This window comes from Agelaius tricolor, unplaced genomic scaffold (assembly GCF_023055355.1).
Source record: "Agelaius tricolor isolate 1412-34295 unplaced genomic scaffold, bAgeTri1.0.p SCAF_13, whole genome shotgun sequence".
Taxonomy (NCBI): domain Eukaryota; kingdom Metazoa; phylum Chordata; class Aves; order Passeriformes; family Icteridae; genus Agelaius; species Agelaius tricolor.
The window spans coordinates 22,286,088-22,302,414 of record NW_027269273.1 but is presented as its reverse complement, the minus strand read 5'-3'; the positions used below and the strand labels follow the sequence as shown (position 1 = coordinate 22,302,414).

At 42.5% G+C, this 16,327-nt stretch overlaps 2 protein-coding genes across 8 annotated transcripts in view; both read left to right on the top strand.

Annotated features, from left to right (window-relative positions):
- KNDC1 (kinase non-catalytic C-lobe domain containing 1) overlaps positions 1–2,426 on the top strand; it is a 57,353-nt gene extending 54,927 nt beyond the window's left edge. For all 6 annotated transcript variants that reach the window (XM_071439178.1, XM_071439179.1, XM_071439177.1 and 3 more), the window contains one exon: positions 248–2,426. In XM_071439178.1, coding sequence (XP_071295279.1) covers positions 248–479 — 232 coding nt within the window. In that variant the 3' untranslated portion in view covers positions 480–2,426. The remainder of the gene's footprint in view (positions 1–247) is intronic.
- Positions 2,427–2,548: 122 nt separating this feature from the next.
- On the top strand, positions 2,549–14,289 carry LOC139595646 (homeobox protein vent1-like). Of its 2 annotated transcripts, XM_071439186.1 has the most exons (3): positions 2,549–13,223; positions 13,400–13,611; positions 13,727–14,289. In XM_071439186.1, the coding sequence occupies exons 1-3, from the start codon at positions 12,998–13,000 to the stop codon at positions 14,036–14,038; spliced, it is 750 nt and encodes a 249-aa protein (XP_071295287.1). In that variant the 5' UTR covers positions 2,549–12,997; the 3' UTR covers positions 14,039–14,289. The 2 variants fall into 2 exon arrangements, with proteins under 2 accessions (XP_071295287.1, XP_071295286.1); XM_071439185.1 differs by having other exon boundaries at positions 2,549–13,611.
- The last annotated feature ends 2,038 nt before the right edge of the window (positions 14,290–16,327 follow it).

Sequence of the window (16,327 nt, the reverse complement as noted above, 5' to 3'; positions counted from 1 at the left end):
TAATTATGTGCATATATCACCTATGTTTTTTCTTATTGTCTAATGAGATAATGAGAGCTAATGCAGCATTTCACAATTAACAGTTCAAATAGTTCCATTTGTTTAGACATGTAACTAGAGGTATATATACAATAGAATAAAGTGCTGGATGCCTTTGAATTTCCTTTAAGGTTTGTTTTTTGGTTTATGCTTTTGTCTGTATCACCAGCAAAACAAACTAATCTTTTTTACCATATTCTCTTACAAGAAATATTGCAAAAGTTGTGAGCCAAGTTCATGCCTTTCAAGAGAATCCTTATACATATGCACCAGATTTCAAGCTGCAGTCTTACCTCAGACAAAGAATAACTCGTTTTAAAGATGCAGACATTTCTGCCTTGGCAGCTGACAACTGTGCCAACTTCCATCAGATACCAGCAGAAAAACATTCTCGAAAAATTCAGGACACCCTGCGCAGGATGAAAGCAACATTTCAGTAATTATTTATGTTTCACCTGTTCTATTCTGGGTCTAGACTGTAAAACTGGATTAAGTTGGCTTCATCTACTGGACCTACTTCCAAGAAAATACTTAAGTGAAGCAACAGAAGATACTTTCTCAAGTTGAAATTATTGTATTTCATAACATGGAATTATAAAATGCTGACGAATGAAGTTTGAATCACTGGCAACTGAATGGCAGATCAAAAGAATAAAAAGAGAGATAAAATTAAAGAGAGTATAGATGAAAAGGCTTATTAATTTTGTTACTCTTCTTTATCATAAATAATTAATTAGCCTGAAAACCAATATCTAAAAAATACTGTGGAAAAAGGTTACAATTCCAGCTTCTGTTGCCAAGTTGGCCTAGGAGAGTTCAAAACATAGTTCATTAAATATTGAATCTATTTTTATATAAACACAGTGCACTTATATCCTGTCACATTGTGCATATAATTCAGAAACACAGATCCTCTGCTATTCATTAACTGTTGGTGTGTCTTGCTTTTATGTTGTGTATTATGAAAACTGTAACTGACATAAATAATTGGCTGTCTATTTCTCCTACCAAGGAAGGAGAGGAATGCTACCGTTCAACTTTTTTTTTTAGCTTGATTTTAAAGTCATCAGACTGACCTGTTTCCAAATGAAAGTAAGATTTGAATGTAAGTATTATCTGCTTCTGCACTCCTGGCATTGTGAAGACAGTAAATGTGAAATTGCTCTTTTCATCTGTATTTGGCATGAGTCACTTTGCCAATTTATGTCTGTCTGCACATTTGAGTATGGCTTTTCCTCCTGAGGTTGTTTTTGTAGATCACAGTGCTCCAGCAGCATCCAACAGAAGAATAACCACGTGAAATTTGGATCTGCAACTTGTAAAACTGTGGTGCTAACCTATTCGTAGAGCTTATACTTACAAGACCTTCTAAATGGCCATGAAATGTGTTGCTATTGCTAGAAAATGTGTTGAGCTACCCAGGTTTATGCAGGGCCAGATTGTTAAGGCTAAAAATTAGTTAAAAATACAAGTATTTCTACCAGAGGGAGAAATGGTAGTGTTGAATGAGAAGTAGGGAAGGGTAAGAAACACTTAAGCACTGTTCTGAAACTGATTTGCTTAGAACTGTGTTTAAAAAATTAAAAAAGAAAATGTTTTGAGAGAAGTGAAGGGCAAATGTGAAGGAAGTATCTCATCGAGTGTTAGTGACGGAGAAGGATAATGATGTAAGAAATGGCAGCATGTACATGTCTGGTGTTTTGCAGTTGTACTGTTGTGTTTGACAGAAATGCATGTGCACATGCTAAACTGGAGCTTTCTCAATGTATAAGAGGAAGGCTTCTCCTTTTCTTTGTCAGTAACAGCAATATTACATTTCAACCCTCTCTCATCTTCCTCAGTACAAATACAGTGTGTCCATACTTTCCTTTAAATACTCAGTTACTTTTTCTTACTAATACAATACTACTAACTTTGAGCTCTTATTGGTTTAAACACTGAAGAACTCAGTCCTCAACAGGGTTTTCTTGCTTTTGTCCTACTTTTAATATGATTTATTTTATTTACCATATGTAGGTTTAACATCTCATTAATTATAGTATTCTGACTTACCCTTAGGGAAGTAAATCATGTTGCTATTTCTCTAAAGATTGTCAAATGTGAAAACATTTAATATTTTCCTCCTACCTTTATGATTTAAGAATGTTAATAATAACCTTATCTTCAGACATACATTTCACATATTTTATCTGTATGCATTTATTTTAAATAATTGGTTTTGTTAGTAGTTATTTGGGGTTTTGTCAATTAAAAATTACCATTCACTTAAACCCACACCTTGCCTTTGAACGACAGTAAAATTTTAAGTAGCATAAGTTTTACTAATGTAAAATACTCCACAAGACTTGCTAATCACATGATCTTAATAAATTCATTTTATACAGTTACCAGTCAGACTTTTGAAATTGCTTTTGTGAATTTTCTTATCATTTCTATTTTGCACTCATGAGAATTAGCTCATGTATTTCTTAGCTCTGTGTTACTACATCTAGAAAATATTGTTTATTCTATGACAATAACTGGTGCTATACAAGTTTTTAAAAATCAGCTCGTGTCTTCGGTAAGTGCTTCAGTGTATCAAATTTTATATTGATATTAATGGATAGTATTGAGTTATGGTACTACTGTGGGGTGTTTCCATCAATCAGGCATTTCAGATTTTGTGTTTAGGCACCACCCCACAACAACAACAGCAGCACAAATATTAATAGCTAATGAAAAGATTTCACATTTTGAATTCCTACTTTAAAATTCCTGCAGCAAGCAAGTTTGAAGAAACATTTAATGTGGCTGTTTTTAATCCATCAGTGAATGACAACAACTCTGCAAATTGATGCTTATTTGCTGTCATATGTGATAAAATTCATAAACAGTAACAGTAGTCAATTATTCACCTAAGTAGCAAAACTACAGGATAATCAGCTGCACAGTCATAGACTAGGATTGTTGGGTTTTCTGGGGAAAAGGGAAGAAGTTTGGGTTTTCTGGGAAAGAAGTGTCTTGATATCCCTTCAAGAGATCTCCTAGTTCTCATTTTCTTGATGCAAGGAAGTGAAAGGGCAAGAGAGTTGAAAATAAAAGGTGGAAAAGAGCAGATGATTCCTGAGATGAGAGTACAGATCCACAGACATGAGCAGAGTAACTTTTCTCTGTGCAGGTGAACGACAGGTCAAAGGCTGGATAATTCTGTTAAAGACCATTGTTGGGAATAAAAAATCCCCCAAAATTAGTTCATTTAAATAAAAGATAATGGACTGAAACCTAGAGAAAGATGTGAAGAACACACTAGAGTGCCAAACAATTGTGTTGTGCTGTTTAATCAACTAAGCTGATGAAATACTGAATATCCTAGGCTGCATCTGAAAAGTGTGAGGATGATCTCTTTGGAAATGTCACATCAAGACTCTCATTTATTGTTTCTCCAGACCAGGGGATGTGTTGAAGTACACTGTCCTCACATCCCTGCCCACACCACCTTCTTATCCCTCTGATGACAGCCTGGATATGACTTGCTCTGAGCCCAGCATGAGCACACTTCAGATATAGCTTTGTGTATACAAGCAAGTGCTGGAACCATAGGGAATAATGTTATTGTTTAAGATTTTACAGTGTTTAATAGATGAACTGTTGAAAATCTGCATGTGGAAAGCAATCAAGATGAAAGTAACCATGGAACAACAGAGTACATGATTCAAAGGACAGAAAGAGATGAAAGAAGCAGAATAATAACACTGGACTTCAAAAAAGCAAACTTCAACAAATTCAAGGAATTGAATTGAGATCCTGGGGAAGGAGTTAAAACACAAAGAAAAGTTCAAGAGAGCTGAGAGATTCTAAGAAGAGTCTCTAAGAAGAGTTTCTAAGGCTGTATTTAAGTATAACAACAGTCTATCCACATGCAAAGGAAAGAAAACTCAGAGAGCACTGTGGCTGCATTAGGGGCTCATCAATTACATGAAAAAAAAATCAAAAAAGAATACTGGGAAAAAAACAGAAACAAGACAGCTACATTATCAAGAACAAATATAAAAGAACAGCATGGCAGGTTAGGAACAAAACTGGACAGACAAAAAATTTTTATCAGCAAGTGAAAAGCAAAACAGTAAAAATGGATTTTTAAATATCTTTCTATTATACAATAAGAGCTCTCTGCTTACCAGAAGAGATAAGTATCAGATGGTACAAAAGCCTGGAGTGCTTGCTGTTCCACTGCCTCCCCTCTAAATAATGCCTGTCATAATCAAAGTTAACCAGGAATGCAGGTCAGAGGCTATCAAGCTAATTAGATGTATCATTGCATTAACTTCTGATTAAAGCTGTTTTATAATAATAAGAAGGAAAATTGAAATAATCTTGGAATTACAGTATTTTTGATTGAGGAAGAAAAGTGAGTTCGCAGAGAACCAGAAAATAATACTACTTTTTAAAAATGGGCAAGACCACAGGAATGAGTGGAAAGGCAAGGTAAAGAGAATGACAGAGAATCAGCCAGAAAGATTTTGGCACTAGAAGAGTTACTGAAAAAGCTGACTGAAAATCTGCAAGCATAGAGACTAATTGAAAAGGCTGGCATGTTTTTGTCCATGAAGTAACTTTTAAATGACTTAATGGTCAAGGTAACTGTCCCAAGAGATAAAAACAGCATGTTGTACATTGAAGTCAATGAATGCTTTGACAACAGCTCCTCCTGGCCTGATTATATATTTGGTTGCTCAGATTCAGATGATAGGCCTCTAAGGTGAATACACAAATGGTTAATACATCATTTCAAAGGGTAATTAACATGCTTGTTGAATTGTGAAGTGAATTGAGTGGGGTTAGGACTATGCAGATGTTATGAGTGAAAAGCAGGTGCAGATCCCTTGGGGACAAGACACAAAATAAGTGAGAGCTTTGGCTTTATCAAAAGTGTAGCGTTCCCACAGTGGGAGTCCTGGAGCAGCAATCCAAAGAGGACCCAAGGCACTGGAGCCCTGCTCAGGAGTGAAGCTCCAGGGAAACTGCTGTGGGGGTAAGTAAAGAAATCTGTGCTAATTAAAATTTCATATATATGCAATGTCCTGTTTTGCTCATTAGCTGCCCCATGTAATGCAGGTGCTGCTGTTTGAATTCCAAGATCTGCAGATGGGCTTCACCTTGGCACCCCTGCAGATGGGGGGAAGCAAACTATTCTGCCTTACAGTAATGAGGTAAAACATGCTCGGTGCACAACACACCCAGGTGGTGAGAAGGGAACTGTCACAGTCATAGTAACAAGAGAAGACCTGCCTGGGACTCTGCATACTCTGATGAGGGAGGCAAACTCTCCAGGATTACCATAAGGCAGTCTTCTCCCAGCCTACACTGTATGGAACGTGTAGGAATGTCTGTGAATTTTACTGCTGAAATATAAGGTGGGATGGAAAGCACACTTACACAATATACAAGCTTAGAACTCACAAGAACTCTGAACTGTTATCATGTGATAACAGCTTAAATTTCAGCTTCAGTTCTTATAGTTTTGAAGGATAAATATTAAATGAAAAATAACTACAGAGCTTCAGTAAAAATCTCTGGGGACCATAACAAATCACTAGCTGAATATGAATCCATGTGTACAGTCTGTAAAAAGAAAAGAAGAAGGTGGGGGGAGTAGACCTGAGGTGCACAAGACAGAAGGTAATTATTTTGTTCTGTTTGGCAATAGAGAAGCATCAGCAGGAATACTTTACCATTTGGGCACTGCAGCTAGGACACATACAGCCAAAATGAGAGAGAGTAGAGGACCACAGTAAGTATATGTTTAGAATCATAGACTGAGAAAGACCAAAAGAATTGAACTTACATAGACAAGATTGGATTGAGCAGACCTATGAATGTGAAATGTTGCTGTAAAAAATTTTAGTAGCTGCAGGGGTTTTTGAGGGGGTTTTTTTGTGTGTGTTTTGTGAAGCTTAAGCACTTGATTTTGAAACACGGCTGATTTTGTTTCAGTTTTTACATTGGAAAGCTTCCTGTGAAGCACTGGAATAGGTTACTCATCTCTAACACACCTCTGAGATCTGCTTTCCTGTGAATTTTTAAGAACAAGTGAGATAAAACTCTGTCATAAGTGCCCAGGCCTCCTTGTTCCTGTGAAGGAAGGGACTCAGTAGAGATCTTCAGTAAAGTAAATTGGGCACTAATTCAAATACTTACCTGCAATCAGGGAATTATATTAATTTTATTATTAATTTAATTGTATTCCAGTCAGTTCAATTTTCAGGGGTTTATTTGCATTCTTCCACTGATACATACAAAAAGTAGGTGATGCTGTGGGACGAGTTGCTAGAACTGATGTCAGAGATGTTCTAGAGGGATGCTGAATTTCCTTTCTATACCTATGCTAATGCAGTGAAAAGTGACTTGATGCTAAAAGCAGCAGCAGGGGCAGTAGAGGCCGAGCCTGCCATGCACCATCCGTGTGCTGGGCGAGTCCTCTCAGCTGCCAGGACCTGAGTGACCATCCCGGGAGTGTTCCCGGGTACATGTGGCACTCAGGGACATGCTTCAGTGGTGAGCTTGGATTAAGGGCTGGACTCGATGGTCTTAGAGGTTTTCTCCAATCCGAAAGATTCCCTGATTCTATCACTGCCTCAGCTGAACTTGTAGCACTTCCCTTTCCTGTCTGTAGCAGTTTTCTGGCTGTGAGGTCTCTCCATGACCAGGAGATGGCACACGAGGCCCTCTGCAGCGTTTTAGATGCTGCTGCTGCACCGGGAGCAAAGGGAGACCGAAAACCGATCGGCTGTTCAGATGTCTGCCTCTTAGAAACATGCAAACACGAAATTGCAGGGTTTTTTTAAATATTCTATTTGTAAAATGAAGATGTATTTATAGTCAGCGTTCAGCTGTTCCGTTCAGTCTTTTAGAAACATGCACACACATCGTCATAGTCTTAAATGCTGTTTACCTTCTATCCATGTGTAATACATTCATTTCTGTAAAACCTGGCACAAGAATTACACTGCACTGTCTGGAGGAAACGTAGACATCGAATTGCAGGTTACAGGGCAGTGTTAAGCATCTTAACCCAACTATATTTCTGTCCTCACCCACTAAGCCCAGCTTTTCCCTTATCAGTAAACCAAGGGAATGTCAGGTATAAGTGAAGGCAGACATACAATGTCATTTATGCTCTGTTGCTACAGTTACATATCCTGCCAAAATTCTTCTCTTCTTCAGGCAATAGTAACATTTGCAGGATACTTGATGGAAGTGACTGGAATAAGGGAAATAGGAAGAAATGGTGTATAGTGGGGAATACAGATGAAGCGGAGAAATAACAAAAAATGTGAAATGGAGAAGAGCCTTGAAGTCAGTAAAAAAAAAAAAAAAAAGGTAAAGGTTATTTCCATTTAATTTGAACAGACTGGTTTTGGAGCAATACATGGGCTTGATTTATTTTAGGTGTAAGTTAGAGGGGAAGGAAGAGATAGTAAAACATTTACACTGCTGAGACCAATGCATTTCAAAGCAGCGTTGTATGGCACAGACCAGGATGGGCACAGAGCTGATAGATGTCCCAGGGCTGCCAGCTGTGGTAGCTCATTCCCCTGCTGGCTGACTCATCATACTCAAATGCTAACTCTGGAATCCAGGGAGAAAATTATTCATTCTTTAATAGCTGAAATTGAAAAGTTACTTTCAAGAATAACAGATGCTTTGGTCAGTATAATTTCTTTCATTTCTTTCTGAATTTCTTTAGAAAGTATTTGTGGGAAATACGAATATAATTGAAAATTTCTGATTTAATGCATTCTTTTATGTTGCTAAATGTAACTTTAGAAGTAAACATCGTGAAACATCTTTCAGCAAAGACTGACAAAGAAAAAGGCCCTGATGTAAAATGTGAAGTTAGCCTCTCTGTTAGTTTTGAAAAGATTGCAAGGTGTCTAAGTGTGTCTAATTGTTTTTAAAGTCTAATTTCTAAACTAAAGTGAATTAAACCAACTTCAGATTCCTGAGCAGTTTCATTTGAGCAGTGTCCATAGAGATCTCCCTCTGGCAATATGATAGCAATGAGTGCTGAAGTAGGATTTACATTTCTGAAACTTGGATGGTTTTCCAGCTAGAATAGTTTGTCTAATAATAAATAAACAAAAGACCTTACTTCTGTAACAAGAGCAGTACATGTTCTAAATGTGGTCCTGCTTCATACTGAATTTGACTTGTTTTTAATAAGCTTAAATTTGGGTAAGGAGCCACTAAAACAAGTGTTTTCTCTATTAATATTTGCAGCTTGTCTCTGCAGAATATATATATTTTTAAAACATTTCACTGATTCTTTTTAGCTGCTGGTGGCAGCCTTGTGTTAAGGAGACATGGGAGCTCTTGGCATTTTGAGTGCTGTGTTGATTTAGATCAATTCCAAACATGATGAGACATTAAATTTTCATCTGTGCATTGTCACTATGTTTATACCAGGCTCTCATGGTATTTATGCACATATGGTCTTTAAATGCCTCGTGGAAAAGTTGCTCTTATTTTGTCAAAGAGGAAAGATAATGATAATAATTGATAATTAAGTGATTAGTTGGAGGCCATTTGTAATGCTTTTAAGTCCTAAATAGTGATTACTCAGAAATGGAATGTTTGGATAACATCATGCATAGCAGATGCCAGCAGCCCTCGTTTCCTTGGATGGTCTTCATTGGAAATCTGCATGTCCTCAGGTGAACACACAGCCCCGTGTGGCATGAACAGCCTGGCTTTTACTCTTTGACTTGCATCACCTCCTAGCTACTCCTAAGAACCACAAATTCCCTCTGCTCTGGTCTCACAGGACCCTCCCATGGGAAAGGGTCCCCTGCTGGTACAAAATGACAGTCCCTTCCTGAGCCCTTGTGTACCCACGGCAGCAAGGCCAAGCGCTGGCAGCTCTCCCTGGTCCCGGAGGGGAGCCGAGCTCCTCACACCCTCAGCTGCTCCCTTCAGCTCCTCCAAGCTCCAAAGGCGAGGGCACATCTCAGCACAATCCTGGCCCCTCCATAGTTCCAGTAGTGAGGGCACATCTCAGCACAATCCTGGCCCCTCCATAGTTCCAGTAGTGAGGGCACATCTCAGCACAATCCTGCCCCCCTGCAGGGCTCTGAGCTGGCTTACTGGGGCACAGCTGAGCTTTGAGCTGCAAGATGTGGAGCCACAATTAATTCTCAAAGGCTGAGATATAATCCCAAAGTATTTCTATTTATTATCAATTATCCAATATTTCTAAATATTATCAACTGTCTCATAGGCAGCCAAGTAGGAAGTTCTGCAGAACCTCCTCAACATGAGACCAGTGTTGTGTGTGAAGGGTTTTGCAAAGCTGAAGGGGAAGATGCTGCCTCCCCAGAGAAGGCAGCTGTGTATTCTGCAAACATCTGCATAGAGTATTACCATTATCAATGGTAATGGATCTCCAGACTCCTGCTAGTGGCAATCGTGTTGGTATGTCTGAGCTCTTTGTCTCTGCCCCCCTGTAGCAGCAGAGTAAAAGCTGCTGTCTGTCCCTGTCCCTGCCCTACTCTGACAAATTTCATTAGCATGAGCAGGTTTGCATCCCATTGGTAATATCACTTGATTTCAAACATGGTATTTCTGAATAACAGCTTAGCAGGAGATTTTCAAACAAGCATTTAATGAATAATAGATAGAAACAGAAAGAAGGCAGTTTAAGAATATTAGATAAAATTAAACTAGCAGCTGTTAAATATTGTAGCAGTCATTACATTCAGCAGTCATCTGCTACCTGTCCAGGAGACTTACACACTCTATGTGTAATGGAAATGAGATTTGGTTTAATCTTGTCACACCATGATCAATTTGTGTCTCTGGGAGCTCAGCATTTGACACCATCTTTCTGCAGTGCCATTTGCTTCAATGCAATGCAATTAATAAACCAGCAGTGTATAAAGATGTAATTTGCAGCTCAGATGGTAAAAAGTCTTCAAATCAGTAAAGGCAGATGTATCAGTGGATGATAAAACTCAATATTTTCTATTTTTAGACCTCCATCATAGGTGATGTATCCTTTTGTCCTATATGACAGCTTGCCAAGGTATATTTGTTGACATAAAGCTGGAAAAAGTAATGTCATAGAAATAGACTATTTCATATTTTTTAAAGTATTTGTATAGAGATATATCCGTTATATAGAAGAAAATAAGTAGCATACATTATACATAATATTCTGTAAGAACTAAGACTGGAAATAATTCTGAGCACATGGGATGTTTTTTTCTCATTGGGATGGGATTGTGCCCCATCTGTGGTGCAGAATGCTGTTACAGTGATCAGAAATACTTAGATTGAGAAGGAAGCTTGCAGAAAAGTTACACTTTCTTTTTCTGATGTTCATGAGAATTAGTCCTTGAGAATGGCATTTTGCCTGGCTGCAGGGGAGGCTTGGCAAGACTCTGCAAGCAGCCAGGAGCACTGATATTCCCAGTTCTGACTGGAGAGCTTGCTGCCAGGCCACGTGTTAAATGCAGCCGAGTCAAGAGCCTTGTCCTTCAGTAATTCAGGGAACAGAGCACATTCCTGTCTGTCTCCTCTCCATCTCCTGCCTGCTTGGTCTGCTCTGTGAGATAGATTGCCAACAGAACTGTCTAATGCTCAGAAGTTCTGTGATTTTAAAATTTATCCCCAGGTCTGTGGTGGGGGAAGTCTTCACATTTACCCAAAGAAAAGAATAATTAAGAACCTGAAATATTCAAGGTGGGGTAGGGGGATTGGTGGGGGTGTGTGTTATAAAACAGGAAATTTAAAAACAATTTTGTACTCTCTGCTCAAACAAACTTCTAAACTTTCCACTGTTAATTGGAAAATGTTTGGGAATGATAAATGGATGAGGATTCAAATAATTAGATATCAAACAATTAAATTTGTTTGGTGAAAAAACCACCACAAATATATATATATGTGTGTGTGTGTGTGTGTGTGTGTCTTTGTCTTTGTCTGTGTGAGTGAGTCTGACAGGCTTTGTCCATGCTAGAAATGTTTTGTGGACCTCTTCAGGTAGATATATGGGAGGCATTAATGCTTGAATGTTTATTTACACATTTTTACCATTTTTCCTCCAGGAAGCTTGTTTAGTGGCTCAAGCTGCAAGGTCAGTCCCTACCTACACAGGCCAGAAACAAAGGGCTTCAGGAGGGCTCTGATCATGGATGGTTGTGGTTCTAGATCAGTTATTACACACCTTTAAATAAAGGTGACAATCGTGTTTCTATTTTTGTTCGGTTAGAGACAAACTCTTGAACAGTGTCATCACTGGTAGAGCAAAGTAGGACTCACACTATGCCATGAAAATAAACAATCAATGACAGACAGAGACTAGAAGTGGTTCACAAGTCATACTTGAATATTGTTCAGTGATACAATTTTCTGGTGAACAAAAAACTGTAGGATTTCTTGATTAATGGATTTCTTGATTAATGGATTTCTTGATTAACTGTATTTGGAGTGGAGGGGATGAAATATTTGGTTTAGGAAAAGATTGACAAAGAGGACTTTAATGAAATTTCTACTGAAAGAAAAATATAGAAGAAAATATAGAAGAAAAATATGTATCTGTATAATATTAAAATTGAATACACTGGAAGATTTAGACATAAACTAAGTAGGAGGGTTTTCAGTCTTCCAACCTCTGCCTCACCAGCAGTCTAAGAAAGAGTTGGAACTGTGGTTACAGTAACTGTTATCACAGAGAAAGTGAAGGCTGAGAAATGCAGCCAAAGTGGAAGGGTAGCAGGTTGGCCAAGTCACAGGGCAGACAGACAGCAGAGCACTGGGTTTGTGTGCAGGTGGTGGGTGAGTGTAGAGCGGCAGGCAAGAACAAGGACAGATAAATGAGATGTGCAGTCATGATCTCTGGAGGCAGACTGATACCAAGCAGGGCTGTGATAGGAATTATCAACGCAGTGCAAGTCCCACTCTGTTCTTGCACAGGACAGGAGGGTGAAAAGGGGAGGGAATTCATGGCTACCCTGCGGTGAAAAACTGCCCATAAAGCACCAAGAGCCTTTTATCAACGTACTACAGAGGCTTTACTGCAGCAGCCAAGTGTTCCTGTGGCACACAAAACCCAAAGATGAACGGGAACGTTTCTGAAAGACACATGTAAGGTGGTAAAAAGAAAAAAGGTAAGATAGCAGAAAAATCTGGATGACCTGCATAGCTGCAAGAGATCTGGGAGGGAAGATATGACATGAATTCTGTAATTTCAGAACTCTCAGCAGAATGTGAATTCTAAGGCAATAATTGTCATTTCTGACTCCTTAGTCCAGAAACCATACTTTTATATAAATGACCAGAAGCCTGTTGATTTGTAGAATCCAATGACCTTGGCATTTACCCTTTTCTGTGTCACAACCTTCTCCTCCAAACTCCTCAGCCTGTGCCTGGTGAATATAACGTGATGCTGCAATCCCGGAGAACCCAGTGAGTGAGTTTCTCCACTTGCCTGGCTGAGGCTGTCTCGGGAACGCAATGCTGAGCCCCGAGAGGAGCAGGCTTGAGAAGAACAGCGGGCCTGGTGCTTGAAAAGGAATGGAAGAGGAACTCCGGGGAAGGGCGATCGGAAGTAGCAGCGTTCCTTCTCCCTGCAGCTGCCGGGGATGCTGTGCTCCCCCGGGGGTACATTCCCCAGCGCCGTTTGAGGCTGCTCAGCTCCATAAATGCCATTTGCATGGGGATAGGATGTAACAAGAGCTGTAAATCACTGACGGCGGAGTGAACTCCTCAGGGGCAGACACGGCGGAGCCGAGCCTCCGCGAGCTGGGGCAATGTGTGAACGATATCTTTTGTTGGGGGGCAGGTCTGATAGCAATTAGATGATACTTATCTGGCCCTTTGATGTGTATTTACACAAACAGCGTTTTCCTCCGGGAGTTGCCCTATAAAGGAGAGGCCCGTGCTCCGTGCCTCCTTTCCGGCATCTCCGAAACGAGGCACGATGACTAAGGCCCCTTTCTCCGTGGAATGGTTGTCCCAGAGCAGCCAAACTCTCAAGAGCCCCGCCGAGGGCTCCCCACACCGAGCATCGTCCGCGGGCCACGGGCCCGGCTCCGGCTCCAGCCTCGGCCAGAGCGAGCGGAGCCCGGAGCAGCGGGCGGGCCCGCGGGACGGGGACGGCACAGGCGGCCGGAGCAGGGAGAGCGGGGCGGCCACTCCCGCCGCAGGTACCGCGGGACAGCCGGGGCTCCCGGGCGGGGCGCGGCGGGTCTGGGACACTCCCGGGCCTTCCGGGAAGGCACCGCTGCGAGGCGGCTGCTCGGGGGCGGAGGGCGCGGCTGTTCCCCGCGCGGTGCCCGGGCCTGGCTGACCCTTTGCTCCTCCTCTCTGTCCCTGTGCCCAGGAGCAGGCGGGAGGCCGTCGGGAGCGGTGCCGGAAGAGGGTCCCGAGGGCGCGGGCCCCGAGGAGCCGTGCGGGCGCGGAGGGCGGCGGCTGCGCACGGCGTTCAGCGCGGAGCAGATCAGCACCCTGGAGAGCTCCTTCCAGCGGCAGCAGTACCTGGGCGCCGCCGAGCGCCGGCAGCTGGCGGGCAGGATGCGCCTCTCCGAGGTGCAGGTGAGCGGGGGCGCTGCGGCGGCGCGGGCCCGGGGAATGGCCCCGGCACGGCCCCAAACAACGAGATAATCAAGCCTCGGTGGCGTTGTAACCTCGTCTTTTCTCCTTCCCCCAGATCAAGACCTGGTTTCAGAACCGCCGGATGAAGCTCAAGCGGCAGCTGCAGGAGCTGAGGACGGAGCCCTTCTGCAGCCCCGCTCTCCCCTACGGACCTCAGGGCGCCGTGCTGCCCCTGCCGCTCTCATACGTGGCCCGGCCACCGCCTCTGACCCGGCAAGGAGCCGCCTCTGAGGGCTTCCCTTTGGCCGCCCTGCCCGCACCCGCCCTGGACCTCAGCAGGGCCTGCAGAGCACAGCCAGTCGGCTTTTGGGCAGCACCCTGCTTCGTGGGGTACCGGGACCCCAGGGCCTTCCTGCTGGGTGTCTGACCCTCTGATACCAACTAGGACTAAAGAGGATTTGCACTACTGGCGGATATCTGGGCTGCCCTCGTCCATAACTGCTTGGTGGAGTTATGATGCAGCACCGGCCTAAATATTTACAAAGACATGCTGGACAATCTGAATCATGGACTTCAGGCCCTTGCATTTATAGGCAAATGTAAAATGTAAAATATAAACGGGGTGGGACAAACAATAATATAAATGGAATCTTTTAATAAACCTAATTTTTTTCCAGCTTTCATGTGAGTTCCTTTGTCAGGAATTGTAGAGGTATTCATCCTGCCCCCCAAAAAAGTTCCTCTTCACTTAAAGAAGCATAGACTCCTTCTTATCTAGAGTTGTTCTGCCCCACCTGCAATTTATTCTGCCGCTGAATGCAAAAAAGTGTGAATTTCCCTCTGTCTTCTAAAGCCGGTGTCCAGCCCTGTCATGGAACTGTGCTTTTAGCCAAATATGTGGATACACCTGTTACTTAATTCTGGGCTGGCTATAGTAACAGAACAGATGCTTTTAAAAAATTACTTTCTAAATAAGTACGATATTATATCTTCACGATTTTATGACCTGCCTCAGCAGATTAGTAAGAACCTCTTACCTAAAACAGATCCTGGAAAGGATCTTGACATTTCTTATCTACAAAACAGTATCTAGTCATCTTACATGCAGTTATCAGGGTACAATGGTGATGATCAAAAGAATTTTAACATTCCAAAGCTTGTTTTCCATAAGTGGTAGTAAAATTCCTTACCACTGTGCTATGCACTTTTAAGATTTGGATAATGAGCTAGTAAACATGATCAAAATGGCCTGATTTCAGGCCAGAAAAGGGGCTCTGAGAAATGATCTTTGACTGTAAGTTGACATAAATCTTTCAAAGTCAATTGTCAACTAACATGAAAAGAGCAATAAAAATTTCCATGACTTTAGAGGTGATCTGGGGGGTTACCAGGATATTTCCGGCTCACTGGTAATTTCAACTCCTGTAGTGAATGGTCTGAGGGTTTTCTGTCAGCCTCCTTGAAAATCTTTTGTATACAGAGGCCAATCTCCCACCCGAGTGCCCTTGCCTGGTGAAAAGCAACATGAGGTGCTGCTGTGGGCAGTGGCCTTTGCAGTCACCTCTGCAAGTCTTGATTTTTTTGTAATCTATGCTGTATTTTTCTAGTCTTTTGAGATAATAGTATTTGTTTGCAATTGCACAGATTGTGTGTCTCTAATGCAAGAGTTTCAGCTAAATTAAAAAGGGCTCAGGTGCTATCAATCTTGCTGAGATCTCAGGAACATTATGCAGTTATGGATTAAGGAAGTTTGTTGACATGTAAGTAAAATTCCCATTCGATGAAGGCTTATTTCTCAAAGTCAGGTATTACTAAACGGTAATATTGATTTGAAGAAATCTCTCTGACTCTTTCAAACATCATTAAGGAACTGGGGTGTCTACAGAAAGAGCTGCAATCATGAATATTTTCCTCTGCTCTAAAGCAGTCACGTTTAAGATAACAAAACAGTCAAGGCCAATAAAAGTACAATTTATTGTAAAAAGCATTAGACTTCATGTGGCTATTCTGTTTTCAAGGGAGTAATGGTTGAAGGGTTAGGAGTTCCCCTTATAATCTCGTATGGCCACAGAGGAGAACCCCACCACTCCTCCAAATGCTCTGCTCAGCTCGTATGAAAGGAATAATGGTAATAACCCTTCCTGCTCTCAGAGGCCAGAGCGGCGGCATGGAACGCTCCCCGGGGGCACCGGGACTGCCCGCAGCGTTCCGGGAGCGCCCACCCCGGACCAAATGGGGGAGGTGAAAGGGAAGTGGGCACGGGCAGCGCCGCAGCTGGGCCCGGGGAAAGTGAGAGACAGATGGAAAGGCTCGGGTGGAGAGAGGGAGAACAAAGCGCTCCCGCCTGCGGAGGGGAGCTGCTTCCTGGGAGGGGGACTGCGGGGATGGAGTTTGTGCAGGGGAGGAGGCTGTCATCGTCCCCCCCACCCCAATGCTAAAAAGGGAGAGGCAGGAGCACTCCCTTATCGCGTCCCCATGTCCCCGGGGAGAAGTGATCTGGGGTGGCTCTGCCCAAGCCCTCATCCCCTAGGTCTGCCCTCCCTGCTCCCGGGCTCGTAACGCGGCCCCAGCCTGCCCTGCCCTGCCCTGCCCTGCCCGCACCCGAGCTCGGCCCCGGCGGTGCCCGGAGCGGGGCAGCAGCTTCCCCTCCGTGCAGAGGTTTAGAGCCAGGCAGAGGCAGCCGGTGCTGCCGGGGACAGCGCACAGCGCTGCCGTC

Bases quoted from the DNA above. Each gene is read 5' to 3' on its own strand.
- LOC139595646 (XM_071439185.1), top strand. From the start codon at position 13,024: ATGGTTGTCCCAGAGCAGCCAAACTCTCAAGAGCCCCGCCGAGGGCTC. The intron at 13,612-13,726 runs GTGAGCGGGGGC...TCCTTCCCCCAG, and splicing joins TGCGCCTCTCCGAGGTGCAG to ATCAAGACCTGGTTTCAGAA.